The 21,828-nt window shown below is 42.0% G+C and overlaps 1 protein-coding gene across 1 annotated transcript in view; it reads right to left on the bottom strand.

Annotated features, from left to right (window-relative positions):
• LOC139417976 (teneurin-2-like) overlaps positions 1–21,828 on the bottom strand; it is a 343,240-nt gene that overhangs the window by 321,069 nt on the left and 343 nt on the right. Inside the window, exon 2 of the mRNA XM_071167012.1 lies at positions 20,127–20,129. Coding sequence (XP_071023113.1) covers positions 20,127–20,129 — 3 coding nt within the window. The remainder of the gene's footprint in view (positions 1–20,126; positions 20,130–21,828) is intronic.

Raw genomic sequence — 21,828 nt, 5'->3', positions numbered from 1 at the left:
ACTTATATGTCCTCATTTTCTCCACGGTGACTGATGACCCACATCACCTGCCAGGAAATAGGTGAATAGAAGGTGGAGGAAATCGAGGGTGGAGGAGAGTGGGTGGGTGGAGGGAACAGAGGGTGGAGGGAATCGAGTGAATAGAGAATGGAGGAGAATAGAGGGTGGAGGGAGTAGAGGGTATAGGAGAATAGAGGGTGGAGGGGAGTGGGTGGAGGGAATAGAGGGTGGAGGAGAATAGAGGGTGGAGGGAATAGAGGGAGGAGAATAGAGGGTGGAGGAGAATAGAGGGTGGAGGGAATAGAGGGAGGAGAATAGAGGGTGGAGGAGAATAGAGGGTGGAGGGAATAGAGGGAGGAGAATAGAGGGTGGAGGAGAATAGAGGGTGGAGGGAATAGAGGGAGGAGAATAGGGTGGAGGAGAATAGAGGGTGGAGGGAATAGAAGGAGTAGAGGGTAGAGGAGAATAGAGTGAATAGAAGGTGGAGGAGAATAGAGGCTGGAGGGAATAGAGGGTGGAGAGGAGTGGGTGGAGGGAATAGAGGGTGGAGAGGAGTGGGTGGAGGGAATAGAGGGTGGAGGGAATAGATGGAGTAGAGGGAAGAGGAGAATAAAGTGAATAGAGGGTGGAGGGAATAGAGGGTGGAGGGGAGTGGGTGGAGTGTGGAGGGAATAGAGGGTGGAGGAGAATAGAGGGTGGAGGCAATAGAGGGAGTAGAGGGTGGAGGAGAATAGAGGGTGGAGGGAAAAGAGGGTGGAGGGGAGTGGGTGGAGGGAATAGAGGGTGGAGGGGAGTGGGTGGAGGGGAGTGGGTGGAGGGAATAGAGGGTGGAGGGGAGTGGGTGGAGGGAATAGAGGGTGGAGGGGAGTGGGTGGAAGGTGGAGGGAATAGAGGGTGGAGGAAATAGAGGGAGTAGAGGGTGGAGGAGAATAGAGGGTGGAGGGAAAAGAGGGTGGAGGAGAATAGAGGGTGGAGGGGAGTGGGTGGAGGGGAGTGGGTGGGGGAATAGAGGGTGGAGGGAATAGAGGGTGGAGGGAATAGGGGGAATAGAGGGTGGAGGAGAATAGAGGGTGGAGGGAATAGGGGGAATAGAGGGTGGAGGAGAATAGAGGGAATAGAGTGAATAGAGAGAGGGTGGAGGGGAGTGGGTGGAGGGAATAGAGGGTGGAGGGAATAGAGGGTGGAGGAGAATAGAGGGTGGAGGAGAATAGAGGGTGGAGGAGAATAGAGGGTGGAGGGAATAGAGGGTGGAGGAGAATAGAGGGTGGAGGGAATAGAGGGTGGAGGGGAGTGGGTGGAGGGAATAGAGGGCGGAGGGAATAGAGGGTGGAGGGAATAGAGTGAATAGAGGGTGGAGGAGAATAGAGGGTGGAAGGGAGTGGGTGGAGGGAATAGAGGGTGGAGGGAATAGGGGGAATAGAGGGTGGAGGAGAATAGAGGGTGGAGGAAATAGAGTGAATAGAAGGTGGAGGGAATAGAGGGTGGAGGGAATAGAGGGAATAGAGGGTGGAGGGGAGTGGGTGGAGGGAATAGAGAGTGGAGGAGAATAGAGGGTGGAGGGAATAGAGGGTGGAGGGGAGTGGGTGGAGGGAATAGAGGGTGGAGGGAATAGAGGGTGGAGGGAATAGAGTGAATAGAGGGTGGAGGAGAATAGAGGGTGGAGGGGAGTGGGTGGAGGGGAGTGGGTGGAGGGGAGTGGGTGGGGGGAATAGAGGGTGGAGGGAATAGAGGGTGGAGGGAATAGGGGGAATAGAGGGTGGAAGAGAATAGAGGGTGGAGGAAATAAAGGGAATAGAGGGTGGAGGGAATAGAGGGTGGAGGGAAAAGAGTGAATAGAGGGTCGAGGGAATAAAGGGTGGAGGGAATAGAGATACCTCCCAAAGCAACTGCTCTATCTCTCTCGATCGCGCATTCTTCTGTTTCTTATGGAGCACTCATAAAATAAACAAAATGGGACAAGTAGGCGAACAATGGATTATTGTCATTGTACTTAATTACCACGTTTTCTGCGCTAAACTATGTGGAATATTGGCCTGTTGGAAACTACAACTCCTTACTACGTCACACAGTTCAGGCTTGATCCAATATATCGCTAGAGAAACTGCACACTGAGTTCACCCCCCCCAAAAAAATGTTGATCAATTAGTTGTATAAAAACAGTAAAATAACCAAAATGTCAATTAATCACTCAGCACTACTCTCTTTTGCCCTCAATTCGGTCATAACGTGACACCTCAACTAGCTATCAATGGTAAAGTCTATCCATGGTAAAGTCTATCCATGGTAAAGTCTATCCACGGTGATGTCTATCCATGGTAAAGTCTATCCATGGTAAAGTCTATCCATGGTAAAGTCTATCCATGGTAAAGTCTATCCATGGTAAAGTCTATCCATGGTAAAGTCTATCCATGGTAAAGTCTATCCATGGTAAAGTCTATCCATGGTAAAGTCTATCCATGGTGATGTCTATCCATGGTAAAGTCTATCCATGGTAAAGTCTATCCATGGTAAAGTCTATCCATGGTAAAGTCTATCCATGGTAAAGTCTATCCATGGTAAAGTCTATCCATGGTAAAGTCTATCCATGGTAAAGTCTATCCACGGTAAAGTCTATCCATGGTGATGTCTATCCATGGTAAAGTCTATCCATGGTAAAGTGCTGTGTGGTGTTTGAGTGAGGTGAGGACAAGGTGAGCCATGGCTTCAGGTGTGGGAGACAGACTGTTTAGTATCCTCAGTGGGTTTCTACAGAGCTGCATATTCAACCCAGAGAGTCCATTCTGCATGATGCCTGTCTTCCTTTGATCGCTAACAGAGTTCCTCTCACAGGGCACACTGAATAATGCTGAGAGCGAGAGATGCAGCTCTGTGTGCAGCCTTAGAAGTTAATTCCACATCAAACCCATCTCGGAACCACAGGCAAAAGCTTAGGTCGTGTCACCATACCTACAAAGTGAAAAAGTCAAATGAAAACTTCACAATAAAACCTGCACCCACTGTGTATTTGTTTTTGTACTTATTATGGATCCCGATTAGTTCCTGCCAAGACAGCAGCTTCTCTTCCTGGGGTTTGTTATGGATCCCGATTAGTTCCTGCCAAGACAGCAGCTTCTCTTTCTGGGGTTTGTTATGGATCCCCATTAGTTTGACAACTTTTACTTTTACTTCACTACATTCCTAAAGAAAACCTTTTAATCCCGACATTTTCCCTGACACCCAAAAGTACTCGTTACATTTTGAATGCTTAGCAAGACAAGAAAATGGTCCAATTCACACACTTGTCAAGAGAACATCCGTGGTCATCCCTAATACCTGATCTGGCACATTTACTTTAAATCAAATGCTTTTTTTTGTAAATTATGTCTGAGTGTTGGAGTATTCCCCTGGCTATCCATACATTTAAAAAACAAGAAAATCTTGCCACCTGATTTGCTTAATATAAGGAATTTGAAATTATTTATACTCTTACTTTAATACTTAAGTACATTTTAGTAATTACATTTACTTTTGATACTTAAGTATATTTAAAACCAAATACTTTTAGACTTTAACACAAATAGTATTTTACTGGGCGACTTTCACTTTTACCTGAGTTATTTTCTATTAAGGTATCTTTACTTTTACTCAAGTATGACAATTGGGTACTTTTTTCTACCACTGCATTTAACTACAGGGTGGCCAATCGTATCTCTGCACAGGTGAATCTTTTAACGCTACAGTTTGCTCCTTTACATTTTCAACCATCTCGGTAACGCGCCTTTCAACAGTTCTGTCAGACACAGGCATGTATTTTATCTTTCAGATGATTGTGTCTTTGTTAGGCAATCCATTAAATAAGTCTGCGGAATTCTGAGGAAAGCCTCCTTGACATATTCCACATTAGTAAATGGTTTTCCATGTTTAGCAATGCACTGAGCAACTTTGTAGCTTCCCTCTGTAGCTGCATATAGATTTGTAAACACTTGTAAACACTGCTTTTAACACACTCCTTTGCTTTTCATACCTGGACACGGCCTTGTTGATTCCTTCAGCCTTGTCCTCCTCATCCTAAGTTTTTTTTACATGTCTCGTTTCAAAATGACGCCATACACTTGATGTCTGACAAACAACAGTTTTACAACAGAGAGAGCAAACAGATCGGTCCTTCAGTAAAACGAATCCATAGTCCTTCAGTAAAACGAATCCATATTCCTTTTGTCCAAGAAGCAATAAGTGAGCGGACATCTGCCTTATTTTTCTTCGCTGATGACATTTTGCACCCTGAACTATTTTAAATATCAAAAAAGTCTTGCTACCTGATAGCCACGAGAAAATACATCTCTCATTTGCAATGCTGCCTTGGTTTTCAATTTGGGGGACAGGCAGGTAGTCTTCCACTGAACTAATAATATGAAACTCCTGCAAAATCATGAAAGTACAACCGATTGGCAAACATACTGCAAATTGACTAATCAGGCTTCACATACCTTGGGAATGATAACATTGCAGTGAATTCCAATGAAATTTCGAAAACCAATGCATGCAATTTCAATTATTTTCTCCAGTTTATAAAAAAAATCAATAAACTGGCAAAAATAAGTGAGATAAAAAACATCAAGCCATAGCTTTGCACGCCACACCCAAAAAAATAAATCTATAAATTATTATTATTATTTATTTTTTTGTTGGGGGGGGGGGTGGCTTACCATGCTGTGAAAAGGCCTTATGTTATCGACACCTGCTCTCTGTAGTACTGTGCACCTCCCATAGTCTGTTCTGGACTTGGAGATTGTGAAGTGAGGGGCCTAGACAGCTGCCCTGGGGAATTCCTGATTCTACCTGTATTATGTTGGAGAGGCTTCCATTAAAGAACACCCACTGTGTTCTGTTAGACAGGTAACTATTTTTATCATCAATTTATCTCAGCCAATCATCAGTTATTTGTGTAAGTGCTGTGCTTGTTGAATGTCCTTCCATATAAGCATGCTGAAAGTCAGTTGTCAGTTTGTTTACAGTAAAATATCCTTGATTCTGCTCAAACACAATTTTTTCCAAAAGTTTACTAAGGGTTGGTTACAGGTTGATTGGCTATCGGCTATTTGAGCCAGTAAAGGGGGCTTTACTATTCTTAGAGTAGTGGAATTACTTTTGCTTCCCTCCAGGCCTGAGTGCACACACATTCTAGTAGCTTAGATTGAAGATGTGGCTTGTCATTGTTGATAGACAACAATCATTTTTTCACTTCTTCCACACTCACTTTACAAAATTCAAAATGACAATGCTTGTTTTTCATAATTTGATCAGTTATACTTGGATGTGTAGTGTCAGCATTTGTTGCTGGCATGTCATGCCTAAGTTTGCTTATCTTGAAAATGAAAAAGTAATTAAAGTAGTTTGCAATATCAGTGGGTTTTGTGATGAATGAGCCATCTGATTCAATGAATGATGGAGCTGAGTTTGCCTTTTTGCCCCAAATTTCATTTAAGGTGCTCCAAAGCATTTTACTACCATTCTTCATGTCATTTATATTTGTTTCATAAGTGTAGGTTCTTCTTCCTTTCATTCAGTTTAGTCACATGATTTCTGAATTTGCTTGCCAAATCGGTTGTGCAGCCAGACTTATTTCCCATTCCTTTTGCCTCATCCCTCTCAACCATACCATTTTTCAATTCCTCATCAATCCGCAGCGATTTAACAGTTTGTTTTAACAGTAATTTTCTTAATGGGTGCATGCTATTAGTAACTGGGGTTAAGCAATTTCATAAATGTGTCAAGTGCAGTGTCTGGTTGCTCCTCATTACACACCACAGACAAATAAATATTATTTACATCAAAAACATAGGAATCCCTACAAAACATATTGTATGACCTCTTATACACTATATTAGGCCCAGCCTTTGGAACTGGGTTTTCTAGATGTGGCTACTATATTGAGATCTCTACATCCGATGGATTTGGATGCTATCAAGCACATTTCTGCAGCATTAGTAAAGATGTGATCAATGCATGTTGATGGTTTCATTCCTGTGCTGTCTGTAACTACCCTGGTAGGTTGACTGATAACCTGAATCAGGTTGTAGGCACTAGTTAAAGTTTGAAGCTTTCTCTCGAGTGGGCAGCCATACGAAAGACAGTCAATATTGAAATCACACAGAAAATATACCTCTCTGTTGATATCACATACTGTACATTATCAAGCATGTTATCCTGATACTGACTGTTAGAACTTGGCTGTCTATAGCATCTTCCCAACAGAACGGGCTTTAGGTGAGGCAGGTGAACTTGTAGCCATATTACTTCAACAGTATTTAACATGAGATCCTCTCTAAGCTTTACAGGAATGTGGCTCTGAATATAAATGGCAACACCTCCACCTTTGCATTTCTGTCTTTTCTGTAGATGTTATAACCATGTATTGCTACCTATAACCTATTATCTAACTGAGTTTCGAACAAATTGTGACCCGATTCAGGAAACTAGGCATATGTTGCAAGTCACGACTTCACAGGAGAGCTGTTAAAATGCGTATTTTTATTCATTTTGACAGAAAGTGGTTTCATTTCAAGTGTACTGTTAGCTAGCTAACGTTAGCTGGCTGGGTCGCTAGCTAACGTTGTGTATGATCTTATTCTTCGTAACATTTGCTTGACTAGTTATAGCCATAGAACCTGGTTGGTTAGCTACCTGCAGATTCACGCAAGGTAGTAACATCATGAGTTGTGATTATGGTCCATTGTTTAGCTAGCTAGCTAGCTACATGTCTTAACAAAGGACTCCATTATGCAAGTATACATTTCAATAGAATGTCACTGCAACTGTTGATAGACGTACTAGCTGGTAAATTCGCTCTGGCTATCTACTCCGATTTCAGACTACGGTTAAGATAGTCTAGCTAGCTACATTTTCAGATATTACACGTTTCTAATTTTGACAAAGTGGTTTCATTTCAAGTGTACTGTTAGCTAGCTAACATTAGCTGGCTGGGTCGCTAGCTAACATTGTGTATGATGTTATATTTCATTTTACAGACACATTTGCTTGACTACATATAGCCGTAGAACCTGGTTGGTTAGCTAGGTAGTAATGTCATGAGTTGTGATTATGGTCCATTGTTTAGCTAGCTAGCTACATGTCTTAACAAAAGACTCCACTCTAATTTTGACAAAGTATTTTAATTTCAAGTTAGTGTACTGTTAGCTAGCTAGCTAGCTAACTTTAGCTGGCTGGCTCGCTAACTAACGTTACGTCATGTGTGGGGATTCATTGTTGAACTAGCTAGCTATCTAGCTACATTTCTTAACAAAAGACTTAGTGTGCCAGAGCGCAGATTAACTGATACATTTTTTGAATGCTCAAGACCTGTTGAATATGTCTGGTGTCAGTAAACGTTGGCAACAAAGCGTAATTAAATTGTTGCCAGCAGCACTGTTACAGTCACCAATGCTCTGGATAACATACTGTAACAGCCTAACCAGCTCTGCTAGGGGGAGTAAAATGGTCAGAGTGGGGTGTTCTCTCATTATGTGTCTGCAAGTAGCTAGCCAATGTTAGCCAGTTAGCTTGGTTACTTGACTGTCGTTGTGAGGTCAGAGCTTTTGGAACAACCCTACTTATTGGCCAGAGCATCTAGTGAGCGCTATGAATACAATCTGACAGCACAATTGCAGTCACCAACGCTCTGGATAACATACTGTAACAGCCTAACCAGCTCTGCTAGGGCGAGTAATGATCAGTAAGCTGTTCTCTCTCTAGCTTAGATGTCTGGAAGTAGCTGGCAAGTTAGTACAGAACGCACAGATCAACCCTTAAAGAGATGGGTGTGGCTAAGGCTTAAGAGGGTGTGAACTAGAGGTCGACCGATTGTGATGTTTCAACGCTGATACCGATACCGATTATTGGAGGACCAAAAAAACCCGATACCATTTTTTAAAATGTATTTATTTATTTATTTGTAATAATGACAATTACAACAATACTGAATTAACACTTTTATTTTAACTTAATATAATACATCAATCAAATCAATTTAGCCTCAAATAAATAATGAAACATGTTCAATTTGGTTTAAATAATGCAAAATCAAAGTGTTGGAGAAGAAAGTAAAAGTGCAATATGTGTCATGTAAGAAAGCTAACGTTTAAGTGTCTTGCTCAGAACATGAGAACATATGAAAACTGGTGGTTCCTTTTAACATGAGTCTTCAATATTCCCAGGTAAGAAGTTTTAGGTTGAGGTTATTATAGGACTATTTCCCTCTATACCATTTGTATTTCATATACCTTTGACTATTGGGTGTTCTTATAGGCACTTTAGTATTGCAAGTGTAACAGTATAGCTTCCGTCCCTCTCCTCACCCCTACCTGGGCTCGAACCTGTAACACATTGACAACAGCCACCCTCGAAGCATCGTTACCCGTCGCTCCACAAAAGCCGCGGCCCTTGCAGAGCAAGGGGAACAACTATTCCAAATCTCAGAGTGAGTGAGGTTTGAAACTCTATTAGCGCGCACCCCGCTAACTAGCTAGCCATTTCACATCAGTTACACCAGCCTAATCTCGGGAGTTGATAGGCTTGAAGTCATAAACAGCCCAATGCTTGATGCATTGCGAAGAGCTGCTGGAAAACGCACAAAAGTGCTGTTTGAATGAATTCTTACGAGCCTGCTGCTGCCTACCACCGCTCAGTCAGACTGCTCTATCAAATATCAAATCATAGACTTAATTATAACATAATAACACACAGAAATACAAGCCTTAGGTCATTAAAATGGTCAAATCCGGAAACTATCATTTAGAAAATAAAATGTTTATTCTTTCAGTGAAATACGGAACCGTTCAGTATTTTATCTAACGGGTGGCGTCCCTAAGTCTAAATATTCCTGTTACATTACACAATCTTCAATGTTATGTCATAATTACGTAAAATTCTGGCAAATTAGTTCGCAACGAGCTAGGCGGCCCAAACTGCTGCATATACCCTGACTCTGCGTGCAATGAACACAAGAGAAGTGACACAATTTCACCCTAGTTTAATATTGCCTGCTAACATGAATTTCTTTTAACTAAATATGCAGGTTTAAAAATATATACTTCTGTGTAAGGATTTTAAGAAAGGCATTGATGTTTATTGGTACATTCGTGCAACGATTATGCTTTTTTCCGCAAATGCGATTTTGTTAAATCACCCCCCGTTTGGCGAAGTTGGCTGTCTTTGTTAGTAAGAAATAGTCTTCACAGTTTGCAACGAGCCAGGCGGCCCAAACTGCTGCATATACCCTGACTCTGTTGCACAGAACGCAAGAGAAGTGACACAATTTCCCTAGTTAAAAGAAATTCATGTTATCAGGCAATATTAACTAAATATGCAGGTTTAAAAATATATGCCTGTGTATTTATTTTAAGAAAGGCGTCGATGTTTATGGTTAGGAACACATTGGAGCAACGACAGTGCTTTTTGCGCTTGTTAAATCACCAGTTTGGCAAAGTAGGCTGTGATTCAATGATAAATTAACAGGCACCGCATCGATTATATGCAACGCAGGACAAGCTAGATAAACGAGTAATATCATCAACCATGTGTTAACTAGTGAATATGTTCAGATTGATTGTTTTTTATAAGATACGTTTAATGCTCGCTAGCACCTTACCTTGGCTCCTTGCTGCACTCTCATAACAGGTAGTCAGCCTGATACGCAGTCTCCTTGTGGAGTGCAATGTAATCGGCCATGATCGGTGTCCAAAAATGCAGATTACCGATTGTTATGAAAACTTGAAATCGTCCCTAATTAATCGACCATTCTGATTAATTGGTCAACCTATTGTGTGAACAATGCTGAATGGCAAAGAAGACCATGAAGGGCTCTCCAATAGCAGAACCAAAACATTGAAAGACGTTTTTCTCAAAAGTGAGTTTACAAGTTGATCAACTTTTAATGCAGAATTACTTTCCCATTGTTTCCTCAAATTGAGTATATGGTATGCCATTTTGTAGCTCTGAGCCTCTACTTCTATCCAATGTAAAATACATAAATTTAAATGTTGCTACAATTATTGATTTCATGAACCTTGTTTCTTAAGCTACATATGTTAAAGTGGGCTATTTTTAGCAATTTTCTGGGATGCTTGATTGTTTTCATTGGTTTATACTGGGAAGCTTAGCAGAGGTAGACATGCTCATGTTATTTATGTTAGTGCAGGGTGAGCTGCACACAGTGGATTTCCTACTAGGGCACACCACCTCAGTGCTAACAGTATAACTCTGGTTCATAGACACATGATTACTGCATACAACAGCTGATAATTGAATTCAGGGCAGTAAGAGGGACATAAATTAGGTTACTTACATTGTGTCTTCCTACGCCCCTTGGATAATGTACATTCGCCGAAACATTACGACAACTCAGCGACACAATGGTAGGGATTAACTGAGCTGGGCTTGGGTCACTGATAAGTCATTGTCTCAAAGCAGCCTTATAATGCTGTGAAAGGAACCATGAACCCGAATGATTTGGGTGGATGCCATCCTCCTTATGAAATAAGCTTTGTTTCCAGAAGGTATCAAAATTGTCGATAAATGATACACCCATAGAGCAAAAGCTGCATAACCTAGGTCATACATGGTCATGAACTCAGTATAATTATTAGTCAGTAAAAGTCACACTACATTTTTCATGTTAAAGATTCATTTATGAAGTGAGAGAGGATTTGTAGGTAGCACCTGGAAGTGTCTGCCCTCTGCTCGGAACGTCAATTAACCTATCAACTAGTGCTACTTTTTTTTATAACAACACAGAGTATTGAACACTAAAGGAAGGAGTGTATATTGAACTCTAAAGGAAGGAGTGTTACTGAACTCTAAAGGAAGGAGTGCGTACTAAACTCTAAAGGAAGCAGTGTGTATTGAACTCTAAATGAAGGAGTGTGTACAGAACTCTAAAGGAAGGAGTGTGTACTGAACTCTAAAGGAAGGAGTGCGTACTAAACTCTAAAGGAAGGAGTGTGTATTGAACTCTAAAGGAAGCAGTGTGTACTGAACTCTAAAGGAAGCAGTGTGTACTGAACTCTAAAGGAAGCAGTGTGTACTGAACTCTAAAGGAAGGAGTGTGTACTGAACTTTAAAGGAAGCAGTGTGTACTGAACTTTAAAGGAAGCAGTGTGTACTGAACTCTAAAGGAAGGAGTGTGTATTGAACTCTAAAGGAAGCAGTGTGTATTGAACTCTAAAGGAAGGAGTGCGTACTGAACTCTAAAGGAAGGAGTGTGTACTGAACTCTAAAGGAAGCAGTGTGTACTGAACTCTAAAGGAAGGAGTGTGTACAGAACTCTAAAGGAAGCAGTGTGTACTGAACTCTAAAGGAAGGAGTGTGTACTGAACTCTAAAGGAAGCAGTGTGTACTGAACTCTAAAGGAAGCAGTGTGTACTGAACTCTAAAGGAAGCAGTGTGTACTGAACTCTAAAGGAAGGAGTGTGTACTGAACTCTAAAGGAAGCAGTGTGTACTGAACTCTAAAGGAAGGAGTGTGTACTGAACTCTAAAGGAAGGAGTGTGTACTGAACTCTAAAGGAAGCAGTGTGTACTGAACTCTAAAGGAAGGAGTGTGTACTGAACTCTAAAGGAAGCAGTGTGTACTGAACTCTAAAGGAAGCAGTGTGTACTGAACTCTAAAGGAAGCAGTGTGTATGCCACGTTATCTGTTGTCATGAGAGGGCTGAAACCCTTCAGGATGTTTAGTGTTTTGTAGAGCTAAGAAATACCTTTCACCTTTAAAAATAAGACACGACAGTAAATCTAACCCGTTTCGATTTTACAGTTGAGATATGGGAGCAATCACTATTGATTATTTCCACTAACAATAATGAATGATTACAGACAAGTGTTAGGAAACCGCATTGCGACTGAATGTCTTTCATTGGGGAATTACATTTGTTATCTATTTGACTCCAGTAGAACGATATTCGTAAGTGTCCTTCATTTAAAATAAGGTTTATCTATGAATTGATGTTAGGGTGACGAAAGGAGAAAGGGTGATAGATTATGACCAACTGAAGTTTGTCTTTGCTGTGTTTCAATGACTTTCTAGATGTAAACTTTGTTGGTGCAGGGAGCCAGCAGCCTTCCATTCTATTAGGACTGCCTCCCTCTCCTCTAAGTGTCCGGGCTAGAAGCAGCCCAGCCTGTGTATGATTTAGCTTATCTCTCCTCCCAGACACTAATACGCCTGGCCACCATCTGACTTGTGTGTGTGTCCATGAGCCCAACAGAGATGTGTTTGATCAAATGAATCAACGTGAGAGTTACTAAATTGTGTCTACAACAGTGGTCATCAAACTTTTCTGAGCCGAGATCACTTTCTAAGTCAAAATGCAGACTGAGATCTACTGCAAAATAATACAAAAAACATGACTTAAAAAACGTCAACCAATTATAAACAGTTATGTAGACAGTTAGAGATTTGTGCAGTAGTCTATAGGCTCAATACATTATCTCTGCACAATGTCTATTCTTGAATTGCACTGCCAATGTTGTTCAAATCTGACTATTTAAAAAATATATATATTTCAAAACATGAGGTATATGACCACACATTTGTTGTATTACTTTGAGGCATACATTTAAACCATTTGCATTTGATTTAAATGTATGAGAGAGAGAGAGAGAGAGAGAGAGAGAGAGAGAGAGAGAGAGAGAGAGAGAGAGAGAGAGAGAGAGAGAGAGAGAGAGAGAGAGAGAGAGACAGAGACAGAGACAGAGACAGAGACAGAGACAGAGACAGAGACAGAGACAGAGACAGAGAGAGAGAGAGAGAGAGAGAGAGAGAGAGAGAGAGAGAGAGAGAGAGAGAGAGACAGAGAGAGAGACAGAGAGACAGAGAGAGAGAGAGAGAGAGAGAGAGAGAGAGAGAGAGAGAGAGAGACAGAGACAGAGAGAGACAGAGAGAGACAGAGAGAGAGAGAGAGAGAGAGAGAGAGAGAGAGAGAGAGAGAGAGAGAGAGACAGAGAGAGAGATAGAGAGAGCAGCGAAGAGGCTGACTCTCACCGTCCCTCAGCTCTTACTCCCTCCGCTGAAGGACGATCTTCCAGCTGATGGCCGAAACTCAAATCACAATTCACTATTTCTGACTCGTGCACCAATTCATGTTGTGACTCGTATTGGTATTGGTACTTGTTTGGACCCTCATTAGCCCCTGCAAAAGCATCAGCTACTCCTCCTGCAATCCACATGAAACATAACATAATTCGCTGACATCGGAAAGTATTCAGACCCCTTGACCTTTTCCACATTTTGTTACGTTATACAGTCTTGTTTTAAAATGTATTAAATTGTTTTTCTCATCAATCTACACACAATACCCAATAATGACAAAGCAAAACAGTTTTTTTTAGACATTTTTGCAAATGTATAAAAAACTAAAGAATAGAAATATAACATTAACATTAGTATTCAGACCCTATCATCAGAACTGAGTTGAAGCATATTTGGGTCTTGAGTCTTCTTAGGTATGACGATACAAGCTTGTATTTGGGGAGTTTCTCCCATTCTTCTCTGCTTGTTGGATGGGGAGCATCGCTGCACAGCTATTTTCAGGTCTCTCCAGAGATGTTCAATCGAATTCAAGTCCGGGCTCTGGACTTGAACCCGATTGAACATTCAGAGACTTGTCCCGAAGCCACTCTCGCGTTGTCTTGGCTGTGTGCTTAGGGTCGTTGTCCTGTTGGAAGGTGAACCTTCGCCAGTCGGCGGCCCTTAGCACTCTGGAGCAGGTTTTCATCATAGATCTCTCTGTCCTTTGCTCTGTTCAAATTTTTCTCGATCCTGTCTAGTCTCCCAGTCCCTGTCGCTGAAAAACATCCCCACAGCATGATGCCGCCACCACCATGCTTCACAGTAGGGATGGTGCCGGATTTCCTCCAGACGTGACACTTGGCAATCAGGCCAAAGAGTTCATAACTCTGGAGCTCGGTCAGAGTTAGCATCGGGTTCTTGGTCACCTTCCTGACCAAGGCCTTTCTCCCCCAATTGCTCAGTTTGGCCGGGCGGCCAGCTCTAGGAAGAGTCTTGGTGGCTCCAAACTTCTTCCATTTAAGAATGATGGAGGCCATTGTGTTCTTGGGGACCTTCAATGCCGCAGAATTGTTTTGGTACCCGTTCCCAGATCTGTGCCTCGACACAATCCTGACTTCGGAGCTCTACAGACAATTACTTCGACCTCATGGCTTGGTTTTTGCTCTGACATACACTGTCAACTGCGGGACCTTATATAGACAGGTGTGTGCCTTTCCAAATCAAGTCCAATCAATTGAATTTACCACAGGTGGACTCTAAACCAGTTGTAGAAACATTTCATGGAGCTCAATTTCAAGTTTCATAGCAAAGTGTCTGAATACTTATGTAAATAAGGTATTTCTGTCTTTTATTTCTAATACATTTGCAAACATTTCTAAAAAACTGTTTTTGCTTTGTCATTATGGGGTATTGTGTGTAGATTGAAGAGGAAAACATGTCATTTAATCAATTTTAGGGGCTCCCGAGTGGCACAGCGGTCTCAGTGTAAGAGGTGTCACTGCAGTCCCTGGTTCATATCCAGCCTGCATCACATCTGGCCGTGACTGGGAGTCCAATAGGGCGGTGCACAATTGGCCCAGCGTTGGCTGGGGTAGGCCGTCATTGTAAATAAGAATTTGTTCTTAACTGACTTGCCTAGTAAAATAAAGGTTAACCATTTTAGAATAAGGCTGTAACATAACAAAATGTGAAAAAAAGTGAAGGGATCAGAATCATTTCCAAATGCGCTGCATAAAATGGCTGTGCCTCTTCACAGTCCCCTTCGTGCAGTAATGTGTGCTTTTATCTGTTTTTTGAAACTGGTTTTATTGCTACCTTGAGTTACCTTGGGTTACCAGAGAGTTCCATGTAGTCATGTTACCTGGGTTACCAGAGAGTTCCATGTAGTCATGTTACCTGGGTTACCAGAGAGTTCCATGTAGTCATGACTCTATTTAATCCTGTGCGTTTCCCAGCCTCTGTTCTGAACCTGGGGACTGTGAAGAGACCTCTGGTTGCATGTCTTGTGTTGTACAGATGAGTGTCCGAACTGTGTGCCAACTTCTTGAACAGATAGTTTGATACCATCATCACCTCACACAAAGACCAAGAGTGATGCAGTCAAATTCTCCTTAACTTTGAGCCAGAAGAGATGTACATGCATGTTACTGACCATTTCCCTCCATTGCCTAGTTAAATAAAGGTTACATTTAAACATTAAAAAAAAGATATAATTGTGATGCGTGCTGCACAGTTTGGCCGGGCGGCCAGCTCTAGGAAGAGTCTTGGTGGTTCCAAACTTCTTCTATTTAAAATCCGTTGAGCCGTCAGCGTACATATACACACAGGCTTTATTCAAGGTCAGTGGGAGGTCATTTGTAAAAACAGAAACGGCTCTAGCTGGATGCCCTGCGGTACACCACACTCAACTGAATTTGCATGAGAGAGGCTTCCATTAACGAAAACTCTCAATCATAATAAGGCAGAGGATACAAATCCAAAACACCTATGTTTTTTTTAGCAATAGGTTATGATCAATGACATCGAAAGCTGCACTGACGTCAAACAAAACAGCTCCCACAATCTTCTTACTATCAATTTCTTTCAGCCAATCATCTTCATTTGTGTCAGTGCCAGGCATGTGGAGAGTCCTTCCCCATACGCGTGCTGAAAGTATGTTGTTCATTTGTTCTCTGCAAAAAAAACTTTGTATTTGATCAAATCAGCCTTGTAGCAGGCTGATTGGTTGGCTGTTTGAACCATTAACAGGGTGCTCTGCAATTTTCTTTAACCTTTATTTAACTAGGCAAGCCAGTTAAGAACAAATTCTTATTTACATTGACAGGCTACCAGGGATCAGTGGGTTAACTGCCTTGTTCAGGGGCAGAACGACAGTTTTTCACCTTGTCAGCTTGGGGATTCAAACCAGCAACCTTTCGGCTATTGTCCCACTGATCTAACCACTAGGCAACCTGCTGCCACTATTATTGTCACGTCCTGACCTTAGTTCCTGTTTTATGTCTCTGTTTTAGTTTGGTCAAGGCGTGAGTTGGGGTGGGCATTCAATGTTTTTGTTCTATGTTTTGTATTTCTGCTTTTGGCCTGGTATGGTTCCCAATCAGAGGCAGCTGTCGTTCATTGTCTCTAATTGAGAACCATACTTAGGTAGCCTGTGTTCCCACCATAATTTGTGGGTAGTTGTTTTCTGTTTTGTGTATGTCACCTGACAGAACTGTTTAGTTTCTTCCATTCGCTTTGTTATTTTGTTTCGTGTGTTCAGTCTAATAAATTAACATGGACACTTACCACGCTGCATATTGGTCCGATCCTTCCTACTCCTCCTGAGACGACGAAGAGATTCGTTACAATTATTGTGTAGCTGAATGACCTTTTCCTCCCTCCATGTCTGAGGGCACACACCATCTTCTAGGGTTAAATTGAAGATGTGGCAAAATGGATTTGTATTCCGCTACCAACCTCAGCAATTTACCATCCAGGTAAATAGCAACAATCTTTTCACCTCTTCCACTCCCACTTTGTGGAACTCTCCACTACAGTGCTTGTATTTCATTATTTGTTCCATTATGCATGAATACAAAGGCTCAGCATTTGTTGTTTGCATGTCATACCTAAGTTTGCTAATCTTGTCAACAAAAAAGTTATTAAAATGGTTGACAATATCAAAGGGTTTTCTTATGAACAAGCCCTCTGCCTCCATGAAGGATGGAGACGCATTTTTTGTTGTTGCCTAGAATTTCATTTAAAGTATTACAGAGCTTTTAACTCTCATTCATCTTTGTTCCATATATTTTCTTCTTCTCTGTGTTTAGTTACGTGATTTCTCAATTTACTGTATGTTTGCCCGTCTGCTGTGTTGGTAGACTTATTTGCTATTCCCTTTGCCTCATCCCTCTCAGCTATACAGTTTTTCAACTCATCATCTATCCATGGGGATTTGGCAGTTCTAACAGTCAGTTTCGGTGCCTTAGTACCATGGCACCGACAGAGATGGTCGCCTCGCTTGGAGTTCTTAGGAAACTACGCAGTATTGCGTTTTTTTTATGTATTATTTCTTACATTGTTACCGGAGGAAATCTTAAGTCATATTACATACAGCCGAGAAGAACTATTGGATATATTAGCAACGTCAACTTACCAACATTACAACCAGGAATATGACTTTCCCGAAGCGGATCCTCTGTTAGGACCACCACCCAGGACACTTGGTCTAATTCCAGTAGTCGACCCAAAACAACGGCGCCGCAGAAGGGGCAGACGAAGCCACCTGGTCAGGTCCGTAGACGGGCACATCGCCCACCGCTCCCGAGTATACTACTCGCCAATGTCCAGTCTCTTGACAACAAGTTAGAATAAATTCGTGCAAGGATTGCCTTCCAGAGAGACATCAGATATTGTAACATTATTTGTTTACGGAAACATGGCTCACTCGGGATATGTTGTCGGAATTGGTTCAGCTCCCGGGTTTCTCCATGCATCATGCCGACAGAGATAAATCTCTCTGGGAAGAAGGAGGGTGTATGCTTCATGATTAACGACTAATGGTGTAGTCTTAACAACATACAGGAACTCAAGTCCTTCTGCTCACCCGATCTACAATTCCTTACAATCAAATGCCGGCAATTTTACCTACCAAGAGAATTCTCGTCAGTTATAGTCACAGCTGTGTACATTCCCCCTCAAGCAGACACCAAGATGGCCACCAAGGAACTTCGCTGGACTATATGCAAACTGGAAACCATATATCATATATACCATATATATATATAGATTTTAACAAAGCAAATTTGAGAACAAGGCAAGCCCTCCCCCCCCTCCCTTCGGCAAATCCGACCACCACGCCATCTTGCTTCTACCATCTTATAGGCAGAAACTCAAACAGGATGTACCAGTGACGAGAAACATTCAACGCTGGTCCGACCAATCGGAATCCACGCTTGAAGATTGTTTTGATCACGCGGACTGGAATATGTTCCGGTCAACCTCAGAACAACATAAACCTATATGCTGACTCTGTGAGTGCGTTTATAAAGAAGTGCATTGGAGATGTTGTACCCACTGTGACTATTAAAACCTACCCTAACCAGAAACCGTGGATGGATGGTGGAATTTGCGCAAAACTGAATATAAACAGTGTAGTTATTCCCTCTGAAAGGCAATTAAAAAAGCGAAATGCCAGTACAACGTGTTAATCCTCGCAAGGCTGATGGCCCAGACGGAATACCTATGTAAGAATGCTGTTCATTGACTACAGCTCAGAATTTAACACCATAGTACCCACCAAGCTCATCATCAAGCTGGAGGCCCTGGGTTTCAACCCCGCCCTGTGCAATTGGGTCCTGGACTTTCTGTTGGACCGCCCACAGGTGGTGAAGATAGGAAACAACATCTCCCTTAACACGGGGGCCCCACAAGGGTGTGTTCTCAGCCCTCTCCTGTACTCCCTGTTCACCCACGATTGCGTGACCATGCACGCCTCCAACTCAATCATCAAGTTTGCAGACAACACAACAGTAGTAGGCCTCATTACCAACAACAACGAGACAGCAGGGGGGGGGGGGGGGGGGGGGGGGGGGGGGGTTGGAGTCAGAAAAACAACCTCTCACTCAATGACAACAAAACAAAGTTTTCAGTTCCTCTGCATACACAAACTGGTCCACCCACACAGACAGTGTGGTGAAGAAGGCGCAACAGTGCCTCTTCAGCTTCAGGAGGCTGAAAAAATTTGGCTTGTCACCCAGAACCCTGACAAACTTTTACAGATGAACAATCGAGAGTATCCTGTCGGTACAGCCTGGTACGGCAACTGCACCGCCCTCAACTGCAAGGCTCTCCAGAGGGTGGTGCGGTCTGCACAACGCATAACCTGCCCTCCATGACACCTACAGCACCCAATGTCACAGGAAGGCCAAAAAGATCATGAAGGACATCAACCACCCGAGCCACTGCCTGTTCACACCACTATCATCCAGAAGGCGAGGTCAGTACAGGTGCATCAAAGCAGGGACGAAGAAACTGAAAAACAGCTTCTATCTCAAGACCATCAGACTGCTAAACAGCCATCACTAACTCAGAGAGGCTGCTGCCTACATTGAGACCCAATCACTGGACACTTTAATTAATGGATCACCAGTCACTTTAAACAATACCACTTTAAATAATGCCACTTTAATAATGTTTACATATCTTACATTACTCATATCACATGTATATATGTATAAACTGTATTTTATACCATCTATTGCACCTTGCCTACGCCGCTTGGCCATCGCTCATCCATATACTTACATGTACATATTCTCATTCACCTCTTTAGATTTGTGTGTATAAGGTAGTTGTTGGGTAATTCTTAGATTACTCCTTAGATATTACTGCACCGTCGGAACTAGAAACACAAACATTTCGTAAACACTCGCATTAACATCTGCTAACCATGTGCATGTGACAAATAAAATTGGATTAGATTTGATTTGATGGGCGCATGCAGATCAGTAACTGGAAGAAGCAGTTACTGATATGTGCAGCGTCCAGATGTTCCTCATTACACACATCAGACCAACACATAGTTTTACATGTTCAACGTAGGAATCATTGTAAAACCTCTTGTATGATCTTTGGAATTATTATTCTTAAATTTTTTTTTTTTTTTTTTTAGATATGGCTATTGTACTGTATAATGACCACTACATCCGATGGGTGTGGATACTACTTTAGAGCAGATTGTGATCAATACAAGTGGATTATTTAGTTCCCGTTGTTTTTGCAAATACCGGGGTAGGTTGACTGATGACTTGAACCAGATTGCAGGCCCTGGTTACAGCTTATTTCTGAAAGGGCATCTTGATGACAACCAGTCAATATTTTGGTCACCCAGAAAATATACCTCTCTATAGACATCACATACATTATCCAACATTTCACACATATAGTCCAAAAACTGACTGTTAGCACTTGGTGGTCTATACTTCCTAGGAGAATAATCTTTAGTTGGGGCAGATGAACCTGTAGCCATATTACTTCTACGGCATCTGACATGAGGTCCTCTCTCAGCCTGACAGGAAAATGACTCTGGACATACATGGCAACACCTCCTCCATTTGCATTTCTATCGTTTCTATATATTCTATAACCACGTATGACGAGAGAACATTAAATATTAGAAAGACAAAGCGCTAATAACAACGCAAGTCTATCGATACACTTGGTAGTCCGAGTGGATAGGGGGAGCGCGTTTTATGGCTTATAAAAGTATTGAATAAAGTGTTGACATCTGCTAATCATGTGTATGTGAAAAATACATTCAAAAATGCCGGGGTATTTTGAGTCAAATCTTAGAAGAAAACCCTGATGTAGACGGCTTGGCTGTCGAAAGGTTGGATATTATTAAAAAAATATATATTATTATTTTTTGCATCTGAGCTCCTAGAGTGTGCGGCTCTCCTTTTATTTACGAATAAAAATCTTAAACATGAACTCACTCCTAAAAACAGCATCTCTTTGCTGTATTCGTTGGCATTCTCTCTCCAGTCATGGTTTTTAAAGTTTTGAAATCTCACACAGTAGAGTCGACTATCAACTGTCAACTTCGCTGTGGGCTTGTGGAAGCTGCAGACCATGTGATCTGAGCTACCTGATTGGCCAGCGGACGGGCTATAGGTGCACTTACATCCTCTCTGGGCCCACCGGGTAGGCGGAGTTTGTACCTCTAGACACATGAAATGGTTTCAATTGGGAACACTCCGACTAACGGTCACGCAGCTAAATCAACCTACCGCAAACGGTGTTAAAATAATAATAAAAATAGTAACGGAAGGCTTTAACGTTGGGCTTTTAAAAAAAATGTTTGGTGATTGACTAGGAAAGCCTTGGTGACCACTGGCATACAAAAAAAAAACATTTTACAACGTACCAGCAGGCCCAACCTGTCATTTCGGTTTCATGCTCAAATGAATATTGATGGGCTTTAGTATGGATCCGATCTAAGCAGCATCTGTCACCCGGTTTTTAATTGACAAGCTGACGGGGATGTTAAAAGCCTTCGTTGTTGTTTTCACGTGGGTTCAGTATCCTGTGGAATTGAATAAGAAAAGGCTGCAGTTAGCTACTGAATATTCTGAGTTAAGGGTCATTGCTTGTCCAATCCTACAGTACTACAGATGACCAGGTAAGTATTGTGTAGAGTGAAATCCTACAGTGCTACAGATGACCAGGTAAGTATTGTGTAGAGTGAAATCCTACAGTGCTACAGATGACCAGGTAAGTCTTGTGTAGAGTGAAATTCTACAGTGCTACAGATGACCAGATAAGTCTTGTGTAGAGTGAAATCCTACAAAACTACAGATGACCAGGTAAGTCTTGTGTAGAGTGAAATCCTACAGTACTACAGATGACCAGGTAAGTCTTGTGTAGAGTGAAATCCTACAGTGCTACAGATGACCAGGTAAGTCTTGTGTAGAGTGAAATTCTACAGTGCTACAGATGACCAGGTAAGTCTTGTGTAGAGTGAAATTCTACAGTGCTACAGATGACCAGATAAGTCTTGTGTAGAGTGAAATCCTACAAAACTACAGATGACCAGGTAAGTCTTGTGTAGAGTGAAATCCTACAGTGCTACAGATGACCAGGTAAGTCTTGTGTAGAGTGAAAATCCAACAGTACTACAGATGACCAGGTAAGTCTGGTGTTTGGAGTTTGTGGAAGTGTAGGTGATTTAAAAGAGAGACCAGTATCATTACTCAGACCGTGGGAGGTTCCCTTCAGTGAACCATCATAAAAAACACACGCTGCGGA

Source organism: Oncorhynchus clarkii, chromosome 10, assembly GCF_045791955.1.
Source record: "Oncorhynchus clarkii lewisi isolate Uvic-CL-2024 chromosome 10, UVic_Ocla_1.0, whole genome shotgun sequence".
Classification (NCBI taxonomy): domain Eukaryota; kingdom Metazoa; phylum Chordata; class Actinopteri; order Salmoniformes; family Salmonidae; genus Oncorhynchus; species Oncorhynchus clarkii.
This window is presented reverse-complemented; position numbering and strand designations above follow the sequence as displayed.